Below are 26,046 nucleotides of genomic sequence, written 5' to 3' on the forward strand. Positions count from 1 at the left end.
TGCAAAAAGTGCAGCCTTACCTAATGTCCACCTACTGTTACTCATTTATATTAAGATTTAAACATCTAGTTGGTGTTGGTGTGGAGAGTAACCTTCAGTAATACTAATAGATCACACAGCAATAGTACATTCATGTAGCTGTAAAAAGCATGATAATATGTTAAGTAATCCAAAGTATTCAGAATACGTTACTCTTGTTGAGTAACGTAACGGAATACGTTACAAAATACATTTTAGGGCATGTAATCTGTAATCTGTAGTCTCTCAAAGTATAATAGGGCTGTGCGATATGACTAAAGTCTCATATCCCGATATGAGACATCTATCGTCCGATAACGATATAAATCACAGAAATGTAACATTTTCTGTAAACTCTGTGAATCTCGGGCAGCTCGACCTGCGTGAAGTGTTTCCAGCTGTGCGTCATGTAGCTGGAGTCGAGTTTTAACCGATGCATGAAACGATACATTTTTAGACATAAGTTGTAACGGCGCCGTTTCTTTGTGAGTATTTATTACACGGCGTGCTGCGGGGGAAAGCCTGTTCTAACGTTTGAGTCTAAGCTTTATTTTTTAGCACCTGGCGGCTCTTTTTTACTTCTCATCCGTAAATAATCTGCATCTTTCACGTGATTCGGTTTATTTTGAAAAGTCTCAGCAGGATCTTGAGCTTTATTGTGAAAGGTTTATGTGGAACATAAACATGCGGACACGCGATGGTGTTACCGTCGTGGTTGCTAACCACAACACATAAAAAACAGGCGCTTGTCCGTCCGTGGTGTGGTTATATTAAATATAAGAGAAAGAGAGAACTTTAAGAAATTAATATAACCACTACAGTGACCATCAGAACCATGAACAAATATTGCCGTAAACAGTTTATTTTGCGACACCACGAAACAAACAATGTGTAAAAAAGCTGAAGCGTAAAATGAAACGATAGACGTTTTTATATCGTCATCCGATATATATCGTTATATGGAACAGCCCTACAGTATAACATTTCATTTATGCAAATCATTGCATTTTGTTTTTATTGACATTTTAAACAGCACTGGCTTTGCATCATGGGGGGGGGGGGGGGGGGGCAGAGTTTTTTTTGTGGATTCCCATGATCCACTCCTATGGGTTTCTTTTTACTGGTATTTTTATAGTGCCTATCAACTCTTAGCTGTGCATGCTTCACTACAAGCCTCATTAGTGCCTTCTATGAAGCAGTCATGAAGCCATTCAGTTCTTAAGTTGTTATTTATTTAAGAACTTTCTATCTCTAATGGATGCATTGGGGTTCGGTATTTTGCCCAAGGACTTTTTGACATAATGACAGTAAATGGCCTGTATAGCGCTTTTCTAGTCCATAGGACCCCAAAGCGCTTTACACTACATTCAGTCATTCACCCATCCACACACTGGCGATAGCAAGCTACATTGTAGCCACAGCTGCCCTGGGGCGCACTGACAGAGGCGAGGCTGCCGGACACTGGCGCCACCGGGCCCTCTGACCACCACCAGTAGGCAAACAAGGTTAGTATCTTGCCCAAGGATATTTGGCATGCAGCCAGGAGGCAGCCTGGGATCGAACCACCGACCTTCTGATTAGTGGCTGACCTGCTCTGCCACCTGAGCTACAGCCACCCCCAGTAAGACAGTAAGAGCTGACCTCCGACCTCCAAGCCACATATTTCCATCGTTCCTCTTTATTTTGTATTCTGTTGCTGGGCTAACACACAGAGGCAAACACCATTCACACTGGTTGTCAAATGGTGCTATATAAAAAAACTGAAGTGAACTAGAGGTTAAGTCAGTGGTTCCCAAACCTTTTTTGCTAGGCCCCCTTTTGTTTTACAAGAAAAATGTTCTTGTGCAGGTGAAGCCAAAGGGAAGATTCGCTTCATCATATTTTCTAGTCTTTGGCTTGGAAGGAAGTTGGTTTGGAAACATATTTGGCGATGCTTCATCTCCTGCTTTGCGTTTGTGTGGGAGCCCCGTCAAAAACCTGTCCATGATGCTAGCAGTGTCCAAGCATTTTACACAACCTAATGCGTTTTTTTAATTTTCATACCGTGCCCCCCCTGCAATGGCTCTGCGCCCACCCTAGGGGGCGGGCCCCACACTTTGGGAACCTCTGGGTTAAGCGATTAAATGATCATTTAAATGTAGGCAATGCTGTTACATAAAGTGAGTTTTCATGTTTATTTTGGAACAGTAATAAGATCCTCTCAGCTCAGAAAACCAAATTAAGAAATCTATCAAAACAGATCACCATTTGCTGACAGTGGCAGCAGAGCACATCTGTCAAATCTGCAGGGAAACATGACTGCATCTCGTAGCTTCCTGTAACTTCACTGTGGGGAGTATTTTACAAGCCCATACTCATGTTTAGCAGAGGAAACAACGAAACATTTCCCCCAGCCACACTAACTGTGGCTGTGATATCCTTAAATACAGAAGAGATCTCTGCTAAATGCAAGGAGAAGCAGCCCTCAGGCAACCACAGCTATGTAGTTTGGGAAATATTACATGAAGATTATACTAAATTTCTCAGACTGCAGGAGGAAGAACCTGTTACATAAGCAGGGAGCTGACTGGCTAATTCATATAAAAGTTTTTTTTAACGTTATACTGATGATCATCTTGAGGATAATTATAAGCCTTCTGGAAGGAAGAGAGTGACGTTATTAAGCTCACATAACTTCAGTTAGGTTCTTTTAGTTATTTCAGTCTGACAGCTCTATTTTGGTTTGGTACAGTTAGTTTAATACACATTTATGTACATGATCATTAGAAGTCAAAGCAAGAATCAGGCTGCAGGAACTCTTGTTTTTTTTATCTATGGGGTGGAAAAGTGACATCTTATAAGCGGCCACCTCAGCTAGGCTTATGCACTTGAATTGTGAGAGGTAAGAAAACAGAATTCAGTTTACTGAATCTGCAGTCTACTGACATCTAGTGGTGACATTTTACGCACTGTAACTTTAAGAATCTCTGGATCTTATTCACGAGTGATGAGAAGCTAGTAGAGAGGTGTTGCATCAGCACGTGTAGCGTTCAGATAGCTGCTCTGCTCTGTGTTGGTACAGGGCATTGAAGATGATAACAGTGGGTGGATTATATTCTTAAACTTAGTTACAGCGCTTTCAGAAAGACATCTACTGTGATAAAGTCTACTCTCCACCGCTGTGTAATCAATTATTGTAAATGTAAATGTTATCAGGAAATGATCAGACAGGAGAGGGTTTTCAGGAAACACTGTTAAATGTTCAGTTTCTATGCCATATGTTAAAACAAGATCTAGAGTGTGATTAAAGTGGTGGGTGGGTTCTTTTACATTTTGAGAGAAACCAATTGAGTCTAATAACAGATTAAATGCCATGTTGAGGCTGTCATTTTTAGCATCTACATGGATGTTAAAATCACCCACAATAATTATTTTATCTGAGCTCAGAACTAAATCAGATATAAAGTCTGAGAAATCAGACAGAAGCTCTGTGTAAGGCCCAGGTGGACGATAGATGATAACAAGTAAGACTGGTTTCTGAGTTTCACAGCTGGGGTGGACGAGGCTAAGCATCAGGCTTTCAAATGAATTAAAAGTCTGTCTGGGTCTTTGGTTGATTAATAGGCTGGTGTGAAAAATTGCTGCCACACCGCCCCCTCGGCCTGTGCTTCGAACACGAAGTTCACTTTTGTTGCTTATGGTCATTATAAGAGGCAGACAGTCAGGGCCGTGCAGAGAGGTTTAAAGGGGCGGGTGCTCAAAGTTAAAAAGGGGCACATTGAACCAGGCTGAATAACAACAACACACATTCATCAAGAATCTAATATGGGCAACAAGGCAAAGCAAACGTCGCCGATGTTTTACCTGATGGGTACATGGTAAATGGCCTGCATTTGTATAGCGCTTTTCTAGTCCTTAAGGGCCCCAAAGCGCTTTACACTACATTCAGTCATTCACACACACAGGCGATAGCAAGCTACATTGTAGCCACAGCCACCCTGAGGCGCACTGACAGAGGCGAGGCTGCCGGACACTGGCGCCACCGGGCCCTCTGACCACCACCAGTAGGCAAACAAGGTTAGTATCTTGCCTAAGGATATTTGGCATGCAGCCAGGAGGCAGCCTGGGATCGAACCACCGACCTTCTGATTAGTGGCTGACCTGCTCTGCCACCTGAGCTACAGCCACAGTACAATGTTGCTGTTGAGGGGTTGCTGTGGATAGTGCTGGAGGGCAGGGCTGTGTTGATCTGAGACTGTAGACATTAAAAAGTCCACAGGAGAGATGGTAGCTGATTAAACAAGTGTCATGAGATAATAACAAAATGCAAAGATTGGTGACAGCGCTTGGAACCATAAGGACACAAAAAACTGTGAGAAATAATTTAGGCTCTGCCTGTGAATCACTCTTTGCTTCTCTTCTTCCTTCCATTCCATCATTTCATATATCACTCTCTACTTGCTATCTGAGAACAAGGCACAACTTGCTATTGCAATAAACTATAATCTAATTATCCACACCTAACAACTCTTGCACTTAATCTATAATAAAATGATGACAGAAAAATGTTATAGCCCTGCCTTTAGTAGCCTCACACAGCTCCTACTGTTTCCTCCTCATGTCCTTACCAGCCATGTCTGCACAATGTTATATCATGAGTAATATTTTTTTTAAAAATCCATCTAAATAAAACACACACATGCACACACAGTGACATTTTAGACCTTCTTCAGAATACTGTATATACTATGGGCATCACTGTGCTGATCCAGAATCCTTACATTATTATTTATTACTAGAGCTACAATAATAAAGCAATGAGGAGGGGGAAGTAATAAATATGAAATAATGTCATTATGATGATTCCATTTGTTTCACTATCCTCTCTGTGCAGGGCAAAGCTTATTACATCTTTAAACTGTAGAGATACAATCATTTTACTGCTGTAACATCCAACTTTTGTCTTATTTAAAATATAAATCTAATATAATCTGCTTCTTAATGTATGTTCTTTAAAATACAGAGTGTGTTTTTTAAAATATTATAATAATGCATAATTATGTGGACATGCATATTAGATCGTTTTTAGTGAAATATAATCCCTCCAGAAAGGCAGGAAACTTCCTTTAAAACTAAATATGTTCCCTGAAACGGTGACAGAGCTACAGACCCATGACAGCCTTACACAGGTAGCCAGCAGCTGTGACCAGCACTACCTGTGCAGTTAATAAAAGGACAGGTAATGTTTGTCGCGCTGTTGCACACACAGCACGCTCGTTTGTTTCAGTTCGTCAGTTGCCACAAGACATCTTACCAACGTGTACGTAATAAGCTAATACTCCTGTGTGCTACACACTACAGTGTACGCTGTACACCTACTTACTGGTTGTGTCGCATCAGTCTGTGTCTCTGAGTTAACTTGTGTTTCTCCTACAGCTCCGGACCGCTAAAAATGCGCGTGCTCTTTGTGAGCTCGTTCCCGGCTCGTAACCAGCGCGTTCTGCCGTCGAGGGCGATCATTGGTTAAATGTGATCATGTGACTGATGCAAGCCAGATCCTTTTATTTAGCAAAACTGTGATTAATAGTTAAATATTATTGCTGAGGGGCACAGACAGGACTCCGCACACACACACACATAAAAAAATAAATAAATTATTTTTAAAAAAGTTGCCTCAACAAAAGGGCACTTTGGGCACCCATCGGGAAAGGGGCAGGTGCTCAAGCCCCTCTAGCCCCCCCCTCTGCACGTGCTTGCAGACAGTAGAATGATCCGGTACGGTAAGTTGGCTGCTAAGTTGTCAAAAGGTGTTAGGCAGTGAGCGTGCTTTGTCAGTGTCACAGTCAGAGCCACTCCTTAGTCATTATATCTGCTGTCAAAACACCGAGACGGCTGATAACGCTCAGGTCAAGGCTTTAAAAACAGGTCTTCACTGACCAGCAGGTAAAATCATGGTGCCTACTTGCATCTTCTAAAATACTCATGAGGCCATAGATCATCTATTATACTGAGCTCTAGGTAGAAACAGAATGTGGCAGAGGCTGAAAAACTGGGCTCAGCCTCAGACGTTAAACGAGGAGCTCAAACACGCACAGGGAACTTGGACGTGGGAGTCATTTAACACACAGAATCTGCTGTAACTACACAACAAACAGGCATGGTTAAACTCAGTTCAAGGCACTTTTGTCTACTTTCAGATTTCCCCTTATTTTGCCTGTACATTGAAGGTAGCCATGAGATTCTATAAAATGGCCTAAACACTCACTGCAGAGCAAATACATGTTTTGATACGACGGTTTTGTGTGCTGAAACTCCAGTGTGAAATCCAAAAGGCTGCCTGCCCAGAAATGGGATGTGTCTACTAAGAACAAGGGTGTCCAACTCCAGGCCTCACAGGCCGGTGTCCTGCAGGTTTTAGATCTCACCCTGGGTCAGCACTCCTGAGTCAAAAGATTAGTTCATTCCCAGGCCTCTGGAGAACTTCAAGACATGTTGAGGAGGTGATTTAGCCATTTAGATCAGCTGTGTTGGATCAAGGACACATCTAAAACCTGCAGGACACCGGCCTGCGAGGCCTGGAGTTGGACACCCTTGTTCTTAGTAGACCCATCCCATTTCTGGGCAGGCAGCCTTTTGGATTTGTCCTTGATCCAACACAGCTGATCTAAATGGCTAAATCACCTCCTCAACATGTCTTGAAGTTCTCCAGAGGCCTGGTAATGAACTAATCTTTTGACTCAGGAGTGCTGACCCAGGGTGAGATCTAAAACCTGCAGGACACCGACCCTTGAGGCCTGGAGTTGGACACCCCTGACTTAGACCCTTCATAACTGCTTGTTCTTCTTATCTAGGGGAATTTTGCATTCAGCTACAGCATACTTTCAAATGCTAGTATATGTTGTAAAGGCAATAAAGGAAGTCCTACCATTGTATGTCACTCTGGGTTTAGTTAAACACAACACAAGGTGAAGATCCATCTCATCTGAGGCCAAAAACTTGGAGCACACAGGGCACTTGAAGCCTGGAAGAGAGAAAGACACCAGCAGTGAGTAAAACATGGAAGGTGGAAGATGAGAAAAAACGAATGTGCAACAGCATTAAAGTGGCAAACACTGAGTCTTTTCTTCTCTCCTCACTCAGCACAAGTTGGTGATGTGTTGTTGCATTTCATTTCCACTTTGCCCAGTGCTGTGAAAGAGACTGCGAACACTCTTTTTCTGCCCAGACTGGGTAGAATGCATTGCTACAGCCAGTTCTTGACTTTACTGCAAAGAAACCTGCACTAGCAGAAGATTTCACCTAATAACGCATCACCAGACACGTTTCTGCACTAGATGACCAGTGTGTTAGAGCACACTGTGATGGTCGGTGCACCTGATTATTAAAGAGGGGGTTGTAATCTTTCAGCAGTCACATATAGTTTCATACATTTGATTTATTTCTGTGCACAGACTGCTAGTTTTCATTACATCACTGCTCCCACCCAGGATTTAGTCCAACCTAAATTATTGCACAGACATACAGACATCACTGTTAGACTTTTACAGATATTTAAAGGCCATCCTTTACAAACACAGTAATAATACTGAGTTGTGGGAGTGACCTGTTTTTTTCTTGTTATTGCTTTTCAGTTGCGGTACCAGAATGCTGCAGCATCATATTGTGGATGTATGAGTGCTGTTTATCTTTCTCTGAAAACAGAAACAAAGGTTTGATAAGACTGAAGTTTCCTGGCGCGAACACTAAAGCAGTAAGCTGAGAGGAACAGAAATGCTATTTAGAGCTCAGGAGAAAAGCACAGTTACTGTAGGTGATAACTCAACAGATAAATGAGTCGCAAGAGCCACACATGTATTTCAGTAATAACCCCCACTTAATAATAATAATAATAATAATAATCATAATATTGATGGAACAAAACACTATTTGAAATAGCGAGGCCAATTGTTTGTTTGAGCCATGCACCGAAGACATTTGAGTGTGAGATTAAAGGATGTACACGAGGAAAGAGTTGCTTTGCGTCACTTTGTGTGATTGGGTGAATGAGGCATGTTGTATACAGTGCTTTGAGTAGAGTAGAAAAGCGCTTTATAAGAATCAGCCCATTTACGATACAAGATTGTTTAATTATTAAGTAGCCCTAAATATCTATTCTCAGTTTAAACTGTGGCTTTCACATGTGACGACGGCATTTGTAATTTGTAAAAAAAGGGCAGCAAGGTGAGAGAAAAGCTAAAGCTGTGCTGGACTTGCAGCCCTGCTCTGTTTCCCCCAGTGTGAATGTAACACCAACGGAAGTTCAACTGAAGATTGGCTAAACTTCTGTGTAATATCACATGGCACCATGAGATAAGATGGTGCAGAATCAAAGAAATGTTTCTTTATCCATGAAAGTGGTTACATGGTGGCTTGGCAAAAAGCCAAAGGCCAATTAGGAAATATATATAATTCCCCTCTTGCCCTCTTCAAGCTCGGGTCCTCTACCAGAGGCCTGGGAGTTTGGGGGTCCTGTGCAGTATCTTAGCTGTTCCTAGGACTGCGCTCTTCTGGACAGAGATCTCACATGTTATTCCAGGGATCTGCTGAAGCCACTCGCCCAGCCTGAGGGTCACTACCCCGAGTTCTCCGATTACCACGGGGACCACTGTCACCTTCATCCTCCACATCTTCTCGGGTTCTTCTGTCAGCCCTTGGTATACAGGACTTTCCTAACTCTCTGCAGGTATTTGGTGGTTGCAGCTTTCCTAGCAGCCTGTTCGTGGTTCCCATTTGCCTGTGGGATTCCCAGGTACTTGTAGCTGTCCTCAGTGTCTGCAATGTTGCCTTCTGGTAGTTCGATCCCCTCACTTCTGCCTACCTTTCCTCGCTTTGTTACTATCCAACTACACTTCTCCAGTGTGAATGACATCCAATGCCATTGCTGTAGGTCCTAGTGGTGTGCATGCGGGAATCGATGTCTCGGGTATGGGCAGCTTGCAGGTTCCCTTAGTACTGCCTTGCTCTTGGCCTCTAGTCTCCTTCTCCGTGGGGGGTACTCCTCCTTGTGGCTGTTCATCTTGTAGCCATTCATCACTGCTGCCATAGTGTAGATCAGCTGATTAGTCTCAGTGATGGTCGCAGTAAGGATTGTCCGTGATGCTGCATTCACATCTTCTAGTAGACCTTCAGAGAGTACGTCACGTAGCCTTGGTAATTGGCTACGGAGGGTCCAGGCTTCCAGCTTCGCCATGAGCCTATCTTTCAGTACTTGGGACTTGGTACCCAATCTCGAGTGGGGGTGATATTATCACTCCCCCTAACCTGATGTCCTTGCTCCCCCTTGCTGTAGCATTTGTGTTGCCCCTCAATGATCTGAATGTTGGAACACAGTGTTTTGCGGTCGGTCTCTGGGCACAGAGGATTCCAGAGTTGATGGGATTATTTTTATGTGGTGTATACAAATGCCAGGTGACTTCTGCTGCAATCAAACTTCCCCTCTGGGACAAATAAATGTCATTTATGTGCAATATGTGAACTGTATAGCAGTGACAGCAGTGTTTACACACAGACAGCCATGGATTCAATCACTAAATGTATTAATAAATGATTAATCAGAGACAGTTGGAGGCAGATAATTACATAAATTATGCTGCATACTGTACATCACACTCCCCACATCCAGTAATTATCCCTTTGTTCCGACGTCCATCACAATCTTGCTGTCACAATCTCAGCGGAGACAGCAAATTCTGCAGTTTCCTGTCACATTGCAGATTTCCTCCTCCACTATCCATCAGCAGTTCTGCAGCAGGGGGCAGAGTGTGACATATCACAGCCAGGTGTGTGTGTGTTTGGAGCTTCCTACAATGTTAAAATCTGTGCAAAGGATAAATGGATTAAGGCAGGCAAAAAAGAACACTGTTTGCCTGACCTCACAACACATGCACAGTGTCATCTTTTAAGACCTGCTGGCCATATACTGACAATTAGGCATGTACAGTCTAGGTGTGTCTATCTGAAATGGAGAAATGCGGATGGATCCAGCTCTGCACGGCTCCACCGCTCATTCTGAAAAATGCTCAAAGCCCGAGCTGAGCCCTCCCTGTGAGGCTGCGATGACTCATCCGCTACTCTATATGGGCTGCTCTCTCCACTACATTAAATTGCTGCACATGTCCTCGTGCGTGTCTTTCTGAGGTCATACCTGCTGTTGGTCGCATTAAAACTCTCAAACAATATGCCTCCTAGTATGAGGCGCACACACTGAAATAATGACATGAGTGTTATTTATAACCCCGTCTGATCTGCATCTTTTACTTTCCTGTAAAGTGCTGCAGTCAACAAAGTCACATGATGTGAAACATCTGTTTCCTCCAGATAGGAAGTTTGAAATTTCTGAATTCCCCAAAACAAACCAGAAGAGAAGTAGAATTTACATATATATATGTATATATGAAAAATCATCATCATCATCAAAGGGTGTAAAACAGCTCTAACACGTTGTTTCTGCATGCTGCTCCTGCTTAAAGCCACAGCACAACACTGCTGTAACACGGATGCCTGTAAATGTTAGTTTGTATGCTTTTTTCTTTCACTATCGTACGATATGTTTGGGGAAACTGTTCGACTGCTTTCTCTGATGAAACCCTCAAACTTCAGCTACTTTTCCTCTTTAGTTCAAATAAGACTGGATGACTTTGATCTTGAACACCCCCCTCACCCACCCACCCACTGTGAAATATTTTACAGTGGACCCATTAGGCTTTACCTTTTTTGTTACTTTCACAGAGGTGGATGTTCATATTAAACATGGCAACATTTCAAATAATAAAGCCAGTGTACAATAATCCCTGTGAGCTCAGGCTTCACTGTTTTTTCTACTCTTGACTCTCTGTGATGTCAGAGAGAGGATAGCCTTAATCAGCTTTGTGTATCTTCTGTTATAAAGTCCTGATCTGTTACTAGTGTTTATTTAAAAGGTTGCATTTGTCACTGTGAGGAAGCTGCTTTATATTTAAGGCAACATCAGGCTTGACAGAAAAAATGCTCAAATAACTTTAAATAAATCCACCCAAGAGTCTTTATTTTCTGAATTTGTGCATTTACCTTATTGACTTAATAGATTTGCTCTTGTGTTATCACAGCTCAGTGTTTCTCCTGTAGCTGCTCTCCCTCATGTATGTGAGGTGAAATATGCCAGGTGAGGTCAAAAACCGACCAAATGTTAAGTTACACTGGCTGCAGTTAAGGTGTTGTCAGAGCTTTGCAGTTGTGTCATTTGACTTGACCACAAACATACAGTGGCTTGCAAAAGTATTGGGCCCCCTTGAACTTTCCCACATTTTGTCTCATTACAGCCACAAACATGAATCAATTTTATTGGAATTCCACGTGAAAGACCAGCACAAAGTGGTGCACACGTGAGAAGTGGAACGAAAATCAGACATGATTCCAAATATTTTTTACAAATAAATAACTGCAAAGTGGGGTGTGTGTAATTATTCAGCCCCCTGAGTCAATACCTTTTGCTGCAGTTCCAGCTGCCAGTCTTTTAGGGTCTGTCTCTACCAGCTTTGCACATCTACAGACTGAAATCTTTGCCCATTCTTCTTTGCAAATCAGCTCCAGCTCAGTCAGATTAGATGGACAGCGTTTGTGAACAGCCGTTTTCAGATCTTGCCACAGATTCTCGATTGGATTTAGATCTGGACTTTGACTGGGCCATTCTAACACATGGATGTGTTTTGTTTTAAACCATCCCATTGTTTCCTGGCTTTATGTTTAGGGTCGTTGTCCTGCTGGAAGGTGACCCTCCGCCCCAGTCTCAAGTCTTTTGCAGACTCCAAGAGGTTTTCTTCCAAGACTGCCCTGTATTTGGCTCCATCCATCTTCCCATCAACTCTGACCAGCTTCCCTGTCCCTGCTGAAGAGAAGCACCTCCAGAGCATGATGCTGCCACCACCATATCTGACAGTGGGGATGGTGTGTTCAGAGTGATGTGCAGTGTTAGTTTTCCACACATAGCGTTTTGGTCTCATCTGACCAGAGCAGCTTCTTCCACATGTTTGCTGTGTCCCCCACATGGCTTGTGGCAAACTGCAAACGGGACTTCTTCTGGTTTTCTGTTAACAATGGCTTTCTTCTTGCCACTCTTCCATAAAGGCCAACTTTGTGCAGTGCACGACTAATAGTTGTCCTATGGACAGATTCCCCCACCTGAGCTGTAGATCTCTGCAGCTCATCCAGAGTCACCATGGGCCTCTTGGCTGCATTTCTGATCAGCGCTCTCCTTGTTCGGCCTGTGAGTTTAGGTGGACGGCCTTGTCTTGGTAGCTTTACAGTTGTGCCATACTCCTTCCATTTCTGAATGATGGCTTGAACAGTGCTCCGTGGGATGTTCAAGGCTTGGGAAATCTTTTTGCAGCCTAAGCCTGCTTTAAATTTCTCAGTAACTTTATCCCTGACCTGTCTGCTGTGTTCTTTGGACTTCATGGTGTTATTGCTCCCAATATTCTCTTAGACAACCTCTGAGGCCGTCACAGAGCAGCTGTATTTGTACTGACATTAGATTACACACAGGTGACTCTATTTAGTCATTAGCACTCATCAGGCAACGTCTATGTGCAACTGACTGCACTCAGACTAAAGAGGGCTGAATAATTACGCACACCCCACTTTGCAGTTATTTATTTGTAAAAAATGTTTGGAATCATGTCTGATTTTCGTTCCACTTCTCACGTGTGCACCACTTTGTGTTGGTCTTTCATGTGGAATTCCAATAACATTGATTCATGTTTGTGGCTGTAATGAGACAAAATGTGGGAAAGTTCAAGGGGACCGAATACTTTTGCAAGGCGCTGTATAAAGTAAAAGCTGTTATTTTCTGCTGATCCTTATCTATTAGCTTCCTTCCCACTAACAACTGCCGTGTGACATTATGGTGGGCATTCCAGCTGTGACCCCTGAAGCTGTTGTTTTGTTTGTTGGCACAGGCCAATCAAAAAACTAAGTTTTAAGGGGAGAGAAGCTCAAACTGCTTTTTTGAGGCAGGGAATGAATTCTGCGGTTTTATTACTGTACGTGGAAATGAACTGTCTCCTTTTATTATTTCATTATATGGACAATGCTCCTGTGGACACATTTGCAAAGAGGACATGTAAAGGCATATAACGCTACCTATGATACAACTTTCAAACTTTTATGTGCATGTATATTTGTCCAACTAACCATCTAGCACTGCACGGCTCTCTTAAGCTCACCTGCCAAAGTCTTTCAATCAGGTTGAGGTCTGGCCTTTGACTGAGCCACTGTAACATCTTGATACCGTAGCTTGTTTGTGGATCACTGTCCTGCTGCCTAACCCAGTTTGGTCAAGCTTTAGCTTTTGGACAGATGGCCTCACATTTGGGTCTAGAAAAGTTTGGCATACAGTTGATGGTCAACTCACTGACTGCAAGTTGCCCAGGTCATAAATCCTTACCCCTGCACCACCATGGTGTACACCTGGTATGAGGGCTTTGTGTTGTTTGTTGTCTCTAATTGTGACGCTCTGCCTTATAACCAAATAGCTCAACACATAAAACTCATTGGTATAAAAAGATAAAAATATGAAATTGGGGTAATGACATTCATAGCATCCTTTCTTAGATCACCATATGTAAATATGAGCACTGGAAGTATCCTTGGGCAAGATGCTCTCTCATCCTCTCTCCAAGTTTTCTCTCAATCTTTTTCTCCAATGCATCCATCAGAGTATGAATGTGTATGAAGGTTAGCTAGAAAGGGCTTAAACAGAAAAATGAGGTAAGCTTAATAAACAGCTTTGGGTGCTCAGGTAGAGTAGGACCATATCTATGTATTTTTTTACCCAGCATCTGAGCTGACAACTGTATACAAATATCTGTAATGGTCAACAGGTTAGCCTTTTTCACTGAAATAGTTATGAGTCTCATGGTATAAAAGAAAAGGTTAAATGGCAACAAAAGTCGCAGGCTCCTGCGCTTCATAATAAAGACATAAATGGTATCTAGTGACAGAGTTTTATTTGCAGAAACACAAAAAGAATCTGCTTTGCTGACGCACATAAAGGTAAATAAATGTAAAATAAAGGGCAACCTCTTTTACTTCACCATTCTCTGGGCTCACTGACACACCTACAAGAATAAAGCAAACAGGACTGATATTAATTAGCCTGTTAACCTGCTTAAATATTTTCAGGACACACCACTGTAAATAATGTATTTATATTTGTAAATGTCCACATTTGGTGTTCAGTGAATTAAAATTAGCAGGTTGAAAAGGGCTAAAAGCAGTATGTTAAAATGCATCAGATAAAACTGGGTTTGTGCCTTACTCACGTCGTCCTTGCTGGTTTTAGTTGCCACTACATGAGCTCACCTCATGTCATATCATTTGGAGAAGGACCTGCTCTAGCTGTTTCTCACATTTTGTGTGTTTCTTGGTGTTAGGTTGTGTGAATTTGATGAATACAGTGTTACAGATGACACTAGCTCATTGTTTTTAACAACTGTTAGTTTTGCTGTGCTCACCGTTCTTTTGATAGAAATTTGTTAACAGCCAACTTCCCTCAGTTGCTTTATTTCATATGATTTTGCTTTCTTAGAGAAAGACATGAGTCACAGTGCACATCAGCATGTCGGCTAGAATAAATTCATAACACCTAAACGCCAGTCCAGCTCCGGATGGACTAAACCAACCTGGGTAAAAATGAGTGTCTCCACTACTTCTTGGAATTAAAGTTCATTTACACGACTGATTTATTGCGGAAACTTCATTATGACACTAATTACTTTGAAATGAAAAATGAAAACAAACCCAAATTTTTCATTCTAGGCTTGCAAGGGCCCTTCCCACCATTGGGGCCCCGGGTAATCAGTTCCACTTTTGTCGCCACTTTAATGTTACAAAGGTTAATGTTATGAGGGCTTGTGGTGAGTGAGGGAGCAGACTGGACTGAAGTCCAAAGACTACCATGAAAAGCTGCGAGCCAGCAGCTTCTTGGCTACAGACTCAAAACTTCACGCACTGTTACCCAGAATGCTTCACACTTTTGACTATATAAGCACCATATCTTTGTTCCCATCTAATCTGCTGTTTGGAGAGCATCCCTGAGCCCTGTGTTCATTACCCACTGTCCTTAACTCGGCTCTCCTGTAGTCCCTGTGTCAGCACATCTTGCACACCATGCTATTAAAAGGGATTTATGAATCGGCATTTTATTGATCTCTTCACTGATTGTCCAACCGGTGTGGCTGCACTTCAGTAGCCCAGCTCATTGTACACAAACGCCTTCCATGAATCCATCAGCATATGCATGAACACCACTGCTCACAGTCCTTTTAATATTAACGTCAGGTTTTCCAGAGCTAGGCAGATTCTTAAGCTGAGAACTGGCAGGGATAAGAAACTGGTAATCAATCATGACCAAGTAAATCCCCTTTGTCTTTTTTCACTGCTCTTCTTTGCCACCTGAACTGACAGTTTGGGGAATGAGGCCAGCATACAGATTCATAAATACATAGAACCTAAGGCTCGTGAACCAAGGCCAGAGAAAAGGTCTGCACTCGATAGTTTGATTTGGATCCACTGAGGTGTTGTACACAGGCAAGATTACAAAAATGGTTTGTTTAAACACTTATGGGCCCGGCTGTACAACACAGAGACCGCTCTCTAACATCACTCTGTGATCACAAGCAGCCTGAATTCCACAGAGATTACAAACTTTAAATTAGCTTTTTTTTTGATTTTTGCTTTTTATGGACACAGTTGCAAAACTGTTTGACTGCACCATGAATTTTGGTGATTTAACTTGCACAGAAAGTGCATTTCAAGGAACGAGCAGCAATTACAAAAACAAAAAGGAAGGAAACAATATTAGCCTTGTGAGCTCCTTCATGCTGTTAACATTAATACGGATCTAGTTGCACTGACATATGATAATCACCTGCTGTTTTGCCCATCTCCTCATTGCAGTAACCATCCTCAGTAATGGAAACATACTTGACTGAAATAATACTTCTGCATGAATCAATAATGAAATAACTGAATGAGGAACTTACGCCGGCTCCAAGTAACAAAGTAGCTACAGGCAGTCTGCATAAGACAGGCTTTGATTCTCTCTTGGCCAACAAATACTCAGATCGTTTGAAACCTTGGGTTTATGTCTGTGGAAGTTCTCAGTCATCCAGGTCATGATAGTATAAGCGCTTGGAAAGAAGACATTTCATCTTTCATCCCAGCAGCTTTTTCCGTTCTAAAACCAAATGGTGGAGAGTCCCTGTTATATAAGGGAACTGTCCTTAACAGGGTCATTAACCCATATTGATCATGTACCACCTGCACCAGGGTCATCGATCACCTGAGAGGTGAAATGTCTTGAAGAAAATACAGTCGTTCCTTAGACTTCGGGGTTTAGGTATTTAAAACATGCAGAACACTAAAAATAAATTGATGTGATCGGGGAGTCTAAATGTTTCAAAGTATGTAAGTGGATCTAGATAAAATGCAAGGGAGTCCTCCTGAGACAGAAAGCTGTGAGGGAGCAGAGCTGTACTGATGCTGGACACCACTGAGGGTCATTCTTTTGATAGTTGGGCTGAAGAATTGTTGACCCATTGATGTATATATAGTTCATGTTACTGGCACTTTCACTCCAAGGCAGAGGGTAAAAAAGGAAGTGACTGGAATAAAAAGAATATAGAGAAGAGTGGGCAGGAGAGAGCAGCAACAACAGGGGTATAAATAAACATGCTTGCTGAGGAAAGAGCTGGATGTAGTGGAGACGATGCGAGGCAGTGCTCCTGTCTAACGCAGCACTGCCTTCTTGTTACGTCAGCCTGAGTCTTTCTGTCCTCCCCTCAGTAAATATTAGTATCACACGCAAACACAGAGCACGAGGAGGACTTGGCGTCGGGTCACCGTGTAAAACCGTGGTCAGGTTCTTTTTGCTCAACTATTGTTGACTTGATTTGGCTAGCTTTGACGATAGCAAGCAAACTAGAGTTAGCCAGCTAGCTGGATTACGCTAGATGAATCTGGCAGAGTTAGTTGGTTAGTTAGAGTTAGCAGATTGAAAATGGCCAACTACGTTACCAGATCGGCCCTGGAAGTTTGGATGAACTAGCTGAGCTTTAATACCGTATGTTGTTATGTGAGATAGCTTCTGTGTTGGCTTACACGCTGCATTGAGCTAACATCAGCCAGCAGACAGACGGGTCAGAACACTGAAACTGTTGTCACAATGAAACAACTAAATAAAGTTCTCTAAACCAGGAGATTTTGTGTCATAAAGAACCATTACATGTATGTGAAACAGCAAAAAAGAAGCTCTTTAGAGGTCAGCATCGTAATAAAAGTAAGTGACTGCTTCATAGATGGAGTACTGAATGGCTGCACTTATTTCCCATCTTGTGAATACATGCAGTATTTGCGAGCACCTGAGACTGTCTTATCTGTCACAAACACACCACCACTACCATAAACCTCTGTGGGCTTTAAGGGGCTTTCCGCTGTTTCCACTTACAAGTCAAAGTGTGAGGAAAGGTTTCAGCAGGTGCTGTGTGCTGTTAATCATCTGCCCTCTGAGATCAGCAGATGGACTGCCCTCAGAATAACAGCATGAGGGGGGGTTAAAAGAACAACACAAAACCGTGGCAAACACTGTCTCTTTATGCTTCACATGTGGAAGGAGTATGAGGGGAGAACCGTGTGTACTAGAAGAACAAGACGGTTAAAAGCCACTTTCATTTTCTCTGTGATTTCCCTTCACACACTATCAGATGCAGTATAGACTGTATAAATCATGAGCAGTAAGATATAAGATCATCTTCACTGTCACTGTTGCAGGAGCAACGCAAAACTGTTCAGCCACATAAATCCAAAATGTAGACCAAGTAGGGCTGCCACGATTAGTCGACTAGTCACGATTACGTTGACTAGTCACGATTACGTCGACTATCAAAATCGTCAACGATTAATTTAATAGTCGACACGTCGTTTGAAGCTGAGAGTGTAATAACGGACTGAAACAGAAGATGGCAGCACTGCATGTACAAGGATGCCAGCTGCCGTTAAACACCAAAGAAGAAGAAACTGTGTCCCAGAATTCATAGCGCGGCCCATCGCAGCCCAGCTCAGTTTCCAACAATGGTGGCAGTTGGTTAGTTTTAATATTACTCTTATTATTCTTTCTGGGTCACAAAATAAACGTTTAACATATTTTCAGCCGAGAATGTAGCTGTGTAAACCTCAAATATCTGCTCAGTTTATCAAGACACCGCATATTTTCAAAAGCGCTCCGACGTTTTCGGAGGCGTCTGCTACCCACCAGCTCGATAGTTAGCCGGGGGCTAGGCTCACTACAGCCGGTGAGAACACCGGACTCCCGGCAAATCGTTTTCAAACCCACCGCCGTCTTTCGCTATTCAGGTTAAACATGATATATAAGTCACTTAGATAACTTAAAAATGTTGTTTGGCTTTTTTCAGTGTTTTATTTGTTCCTGAGTAAATCGGTTTGGATGAGATTAAAGTTATAGTTTTTACACAGCTGAATAAACGTCAAGCAGACAGCTGATCATCAGAAGTGTGAGAATCTACTCCGGTGTCCTGTTATATTTTAGACAGCAAGGAGCAGACGGCTGAGTTTATTAAACTCCACCGAAACAATCTGCAAATTTCATTAAAATTTAATAAACTATCATCTTGTCTTTATTTTTAGTTAGCACCTGAAACACTTAAAGCTGTAAGCTAATGATAGTTATATAAGAGCAGATGCTGCTGGTGCAATAAGCTGTACGTTTTACGTTGAATGGATGATGATCTGATTAGTCGACTAATCGCAAAAATAATCACCGACTAGTCGACTATCAAAACAATCGTTTGTGGCAGCCATAAGACCAAGAACAATATAACACAGTGCAAAGTGGAGTCGGTGGAGTGTACACTACCTGCTCTACTACAGTCACAATGTTCCCAGGTCCACCACGGATATGTTTCTGAGAAATCACTGCCACTCCAAAGAGAACTCGAAGGACAATGAACCTCTGATTTGCATTTATCGAGTAGCCAGAAACGTCACCCTAAGTTAACATTCAGTATTTAGAGGACTATGCATCAGCTTAGAGATTACAGGTTGTTCAACTACTCAAGGTGAAAGGACAACACTGTGAAGCAGTACACCCATATCAACGATCTTCAGTGAAACACTCGTACCAGTATTATAAATATATTCCTCTAATCTATCCACACTGCACAGCTGTGCACAGATGTGGCAGTTTCACACACATGATGTTGCATATTTCTCCTGTTTGTACAATAAAATCTATTTTCCACGTGTTGGACTTTAAAGTTAAATGTGTGGTTCTTTTATGTGTGTTTAATAAAGGCTGGCAAACACTGCAAATACTCTAAGCTCTGGAACCGTGGATGGTTGTGCTGACAGAATAGGCTGTTAATGACAACGAAACAAGTTTTATTCCATGTTGAACCATAGCCTTGATTAATGTGATTAGTCACCTGAGTTTATTTATTATTAAATATTAACATGGCTGCTGTAAAACAGATCTAGTGGCTGGTCACAGATGTACTGCTGACATGCAGTGATATGAAAACGTTTCTTTGCTTTACTGAAGGAAAAAGTTGAATTTACTTGGGTCGTAGACTATGGATCATGAAAATGAAACAAACAAACAAAGACATTACTACTCTGGTCAATCTGTGATAATATTGCAGGTTGATAACACAGCAGAGACATCAAATATATTATCCTGGTTGAAGAATAAACCTATTCTTAGTGAAACAATAAGTCCGATTATTAAGGTCATCACTTTATAGTTAAATAGATGACAAAGTAAATGATTCTGTTTGTCAAAGACTCCACTGTGAAATAACAGGGCATAGGGTTACATTCATCATAACAGTTTCCTTTCAGTTTCTCTTTATGTGCAGTTTGCCTCTCTGAGTAAAATAAAACAAAGAGTCTGTGTGCATGATGCGACTCAAATGTGGCTGTTCTGGGGTTTTTGGCCTTTAAGTGCTCGTCTTCATGCAGCAGGAGGTACGTTGAGGCACAATGGGCAGAGATTGCAGGATCGGCACCTGTCCAGCTGACACCTGCCTATTTATCGAATAAGATGGCGAGGAGGTGCAGAATCTCTGCAGGAAGAAGAGGCTCGGACATTTACAAAATATACTGATGTGGGGTTTGGTCACGCTACCATGCTGCTGTGGAAAAAAATGTCTTGCTATTGCAAATGTTTGAAGATTTCAAGAAAAGTTAACCTGCCTAAGCTGAATGACAGAATGAGGCGTGTTTTCTGAAACTCTTTGTGTGTTCAAGCAGAGCAGCAAGTCCTCTGCCCGTTACAGTGTGACTAGAATCATTGGAAAGTGTTCTGAATGGTGGAGACGTTTACACCCAAACTACAAAAATGTTACAAGTTTGTTCAGGAGAAACTGAGTAACATAGCTCTTTATCCCACTGTGGTTGCTCTTTCTAGGTACAAAGTTCTTCATGTAGGCCAGCTTTAAACACCAAGCGGTTAGCAGCTGCTAATCCCAGTGACTAAAGTATTTCCAGCATTTCTAACTAGAGAATTTAGGAAAGGCAATACATTGCTCCAAAGTACCCCAGCTCTGCAGCCAGAACTATGCTGTATTTGGAGATATTTAAATATTTTCAGTCAGGTAATGAGTTTTGCTGTTCAACACAACCAAATGCCAGGATGCAAATAGTCACTGAAACGTATAAAAAAAGCAGAACTCCACACAGAATTCAAGGTCGGTGAGAAATCAGCTGCGTGCAGAACAAAGGTTACAAAGTCTAATGTTAGTTTGTCCAGTAGTTCTTCACAGAGGTCACAGCTTGAAGCCAGCCAGACGAAACCTTATGTGACATCTCACAAGAATCCAGCTGCTTTCTAAGTATATGGTACTAAGCTAACGGTATAGATTTCTGGTACTATGAAACCCTTTTTGTGAACGATATGACTAACAATCAATCAAATCATGTCAATAATAATAATATGTAATTTTATATGTAATTGTAGCACAAACTTGCTCTGACTCTTCATTTTGAAGCCTTAACATTACTGTTTTGGCTTCTGCTTGATTTTTGGATCCAGAAGTTCCCATATTTACACCAGAAGGGGGGAAAGTGCCAAGTTATCAGCTAACAGTCACAAGGACAGTCCCTTCTAAAAATGAGACCGTTATGACTCTTATCATTGTGGAGATTACAAATTATACAAAATCACTGTCGGAGTCAACCACTTCAACATGAGATGATACCTTAAACTTCCAGATGTTTATTTCATCAAGGTTTCAGTTCAAGAGTCTCCTGGATAAGAGTGTGGAGAAACTCCTCGTCCTGTGGACATTTTACAGCGTAAAGGTCAGCAGGAAACCCAATCCAAGCTTCACAACACCTTTTTACAAACCTGTGGCTGACGTCACATCCATGCAGTTAATCACCAAAACACATCTGCTGCTGTATTCAGATGAAGGCGCAGATTAAGAAAGCAGGTTAAGTAGCTGATAGCTTATCTCTTCAAGGTAGATTTCTGCTAACCTGGACTGACTTGACCACAGAACTGAGCCCCTGTGATGTGTAATCATCTGAACCTTCATGCTGACATGTTAAACATTTCTCCAGAAAGACACAATATTATCAATCTCGGGAGCAGAGAGTGTGTAGGACTTAGATCACCGTGTCCTTGTGCATGAATAATGACAGCAAGGATGGAAAAAGATGACTGTCAGGGACTGGTCTGTGTCTGCAGGGGTTTCTCTGTCAGCTCCAATCTGGCTTTAGGTCTTTGCAGAAAACAGATGAGCAACAAATGGCCATGAACACTGAGGCAAGTGAGGTCTGCAGTTTGGATGATGTTCTGGGGTCTTTTGTGAACCACTGTTCCATGTTTTTGGCATTTGTAGAGAACGGCTCCCACTGTGGTTCACTGGAGTCCCACAGCTTTAGAAACGACTCTGTAACCTTTTCAGTAATGAATCCTACCACTACTTCATTAGATCTGTGTAGTTTTTACATGGATCGAACCTGGTGGGAAACAATGTCTAAATCTAAGCAGGTAGTGAAAGCCACAGTTCAAAGCACACAGTACCTGATGGGAGGCAGTTCAGGGTCTCCTGGCCAAAGGGCTTATTGTCCTCTTTAGGACAACAAGACCTTCATCCCTCTGCAGCTAAAGATGTCCCAGCAAGTGCATCAGGCCACTGACAGCAAAGGAGACTTTGTGTACAACAGCAAGACAGGAGGCTTCTGTCAACACTAATCATTGCTAGTTCCCAGAATAAGAATGTGATGTCCTATTAGAGGGATTTCTTCAGGTAACCTATTTACAGACAGAGTCAGCAGCATTGTGAGTGGACATCAGCTGGATCGTAAGCACATCTGAAAATATTAAGGAAACCCGAAATGAAATGACTTCATTAGGAATCACCAAACATCAAAGAATCTTAGATTGATTGAAAGCACCTCCTCCTCACAGTCGTCACGGCAACCTCTGATTTCTGTCATGTTTAGCTTCTGTGAACTTTAACTACAAACAAATCAAAAAACAGTTTGATCACATTTTATAACCACTGATCTTACCGGTCAGAATGTGACTAAAGTGACTCTCAGTGTTGCACAGGAGCGCAGAGATACTGTGCTGTTTAACCAGGTCACACAGGGACAGATGCTGCATGTGCTGTTTGCAGTCGGGCCTGCTGTAACAATGCACCTGTTTCATTTTAGCACTTGTTGTGGATTCACAGCTACAAAGTCGTCCCAGCTCTACTTAATATCTAGAAAGACCAAAGTTTCTTCTTTAAAATGTTATAAAAATCAGCCTGTGTTGATATGCAGAGATCTGACTAATGTGTCTTGCGGTTGTTAGACCAAATTTAAAAGACAAAGTGAATCATTTATCGGAACAATGCTGCAGAGGTGAGACTGGCTCTTATAGGTTTTTGCAGACATACAAATGCACTGTCTATGCACTGTGGACAGTAGCTGGCATTTCTATTGTTGTAAAGAGACAGGTAGAGAAGCAAAGAATTTACAACCCCGTGCAATATTTAAGACCTTTGACCCCACTATAATTGCTTTTCACTGGCATACAGGAAGAAGCAGGAGAATAGCCGAGTTGGAGATGGGATATCTTTGATTGCCCACATAAAAGTCTCTCAAAGGTCCTAAAATCCAATTTCTCCACCTGGTCACAGTCCAGTCAGTATCTGCATGAAGCTAGAGATTGGTACAATTCAGAACTGTGCCTCTCTGCTGCCAAGCATGTTATCAAACTGATTGAGAGTTATAGCCACACTATAATCAATAGGTGGCCATTTCCTTCATGAGTTTACAGCTTGCACATAGTGAGAGAAATTCTACAGATGCCTCAAACTATATAGGTACGCACTACGACTATGTCAGGATGTCTCTGGACACACTGAGTGCAACCACTTTCAGCAATAAGGTGTTTTTCTCTAATTTGATATAATGTCGAGTTCTGGACCTTTCTATGGCAGCCTTACTGCACACAAGCGAGTGCACTCCTAGTGCCAGTCCTAAGCCCGGATAAATGGGAAGGGTTGTGCCAGTAAGGGTGTAAAACAATGGCCAGTGCGGATCATAAAGAATGACATTTCAACATTGGATTGGTTTGAGCCCAGGTTTACAACAACCGCCTCTGGTGCTGTTGGTTTACAGGTTAACGGTGGAAACTGTGCTACTGTTGGCAGACAGGGAAGGGATAGTGGATATACTGGCCAAAGGATACTGAAGATGCAGCTATGAGACAGGAGGAAACGAGGAGGACCACAGCAGACGTTCATGTTTGTAGTAAGAAAGGACGTGCAGAGGTTTAGTGTGACAGAAGAGGATGCTAGGGACAGAGTGAGATGAGACAGCTGAGCCGGTCTGAAGAGAACAGCCAAAAGAAGAACAAGTAGCAGCAGCCTAATGATGGCGTGGAACAACTGTCCAGGACTGCTGTAGAGATGGAGCATACCTGGTGGCTTCTTTCTCTGTCTTTGCTGCTTCAGGAACTCTTACACACAAGAAGGGAACCTGAAGCCATGCACATATAAACGCCCTCCTGTATCGAGTCTGTGTCGACCAACAATGGACCTGTGCTAAGAACAACAACAAAACTCAACACAAAAAGGAGCATTGCAAAAGTGTGTGAGCATGTATGTGTGTGTGTGTTTGGGGGTGCGTTTGTGTGACCTCCTGCTCACCAAAAGGGTCATAAAGGCAGGAAGTTTACTAAACAAGAAAACAGAAGCCTCACATAGCTGTGCCTGTAATAAAACACTACAGCCTCCCCACCATTCTACAGACTGGGGAGGGCAATAGAAACAGGAGTGTCTTTGATCATACAGTTTGAGCCAAGACTTACAAATTTAAGTAACACAATGACAACATTTAACAATTTCAACCTAACAGTGGTAAAATCACACCAATAGTCACCTCAAGGCAGGTTATATTGTAAGACTCAACAATACAGAGAAAATCAGACGACCCCTACGAGCAAACACTCGGTGAAAGTGGGATGAACAGAACCAGGTTCAGGGTGGGGCAGCCGTGCTGCAATAGCTCTGACAGACAGGATAATAGTTTCTAATGATTGATAACATCAGCCTGCCAATAAATCTGTCGGGCTCTAAAAGTTAACAATGTTCATGCTCAGGATACTCAGACGAGTAAGGCTAATGCTATTAAGGTGAAGTAAAAGTCCGACAAGGTGCCCGTGCTGGTGGTGACAGAGGATGGGGGGAAACATGTTGTGGGGACAGGAGAATACACCCAATACATCAAAACAAAGACTCTGAGACATGTTAGTGAAGTGGAATAACAGGAGCTTTGTAGTTGGAGGAGAATGACAGAGGACAAAATGGGCAATGCAATCCGTGTAGGTCACAAGTAGTATCTCATATTTCACGGCTCTGTGTAGCTGAAATATGAATATTGTTATTTTTTTACTCCCATAAAACCTGCATCTGCATCAGCCCCAAAATGCCACAAACCAGCGCATTAAATGCCACTGACAGATGCTGCTGGTGTGTCAGATATCAATGTGTTCTTTGGCCGTACACAAGTAATACTGGACGTTATACAGACTTAACACACAGACAACCACAAAACAAACAACCACAGCCATGATTCTAGTTTAAGGTACTCTGCATATTGTTAAATGAAATGTGTGTAAATGTGTGTGAGGCATCCTGTTTGATGAAAACTGTACATGTATATGAACTATATGCAGAAATTTACAAACTGACATCAGGAAAAATAAAATGCTCAAATTGTAAAGATTATGACTTTGATATTTATTATTCATGTATCAGCTGTTTAGTCATTTTATGGTAAAATGGATTCTGTCGTTATATTTTGGTATCGTTTTTGAGTTGAGAAGAATAAAAGGATATTTCACATTAAACACACGAGTCATGTTGTGTACTAAGCACAGATTAATTTAAGGATTTTTGAGCAAAGGGTGCATTAGGTTGTAACTGTAACGTATATTTAAAGAGTTACAGTGAAAGGAAACAGCTGTAAATGGTAGTATTCACATTTTACTATTACAGAAAGGTCCGTTAATGGTACAGAAAACATGTTAAAATTAAAGGGACTATCTGTAAGCAGCACAGACCAACATGCTGCCAGTCTACAGAATTTTCTGTTTTAGCATTTAAAAGTCTGTAAAATGGCCTGCATTTGTATAGCGCTGTACTCCTGGCAGAAAGTTACAGGACTTTTGAAAAATATTTTGTAAAAACAAATATTTTTTTCTTTCTTTTCTTTTTGCAGTGAGGATTTTAATATATAACTGAATCAGCCGCACAGAAGTTCTCAGTCAGTAGTTGTGCTGTGGTTTGTGAAAAATGACCGCTGCTCGTTGGAATCGAGAACCTTACATGCACTGGATAGTTTGAGCCATATCATCTGTGACAATACACATTTTTAAATAGCATAAAAATGTCAAATTATTATGTCATATGGCTTTGCACTCCCTAGTGCGCTCAACAACAACACAAGTCTGGGCATGTC

General features: G+C 42.0%; 1 protein-coding gene across 2 annotated transcripts in view; it reads right to left on the bottom strand.

The window, feature by feature from the left end:
- Nucleotides 1-26,046, bottom strand: part of znrf2b (zinc and ring finger 2b) — a 50,861-nt gene that overhangs the window by 12,222 nt on the left and 12,593 nt on the right. For both annotated transcript variants that reach the window (XR_014922943.1, XM_085472874.1), the window contains exon 2: nucleotides 6,923-7,018. Coding sequence is in view for 1 of the 2 variants with exons in the window: in XM_085472874.1 (XP_085329000.1) it covers nucleotides 6,923-7,018 (96 nt within the window). In the remaining variant the exon portion in view is untranslated. The remainder of the gene's footprint in view (nucleotides 1-6,922; nucleotides 7,019-26,046) is intronic.

This window comes from Copadichromis virginalis, linkage group LG11 (genome assembly GCF_057382275.1).
Source record: "Copadichromis virginalis isolate Kocher_CV1m ecotype Utaka linkage group LG11, C_Virginalis_male_GT1.1, whole genome shotgun sequence".
Lineage (NCBI taxonomy): Eukaryota > Metazoa > Chordata > Actinopteri > Cichliformes > Cichlidae > Copadichromis > Copadichromis virginalis.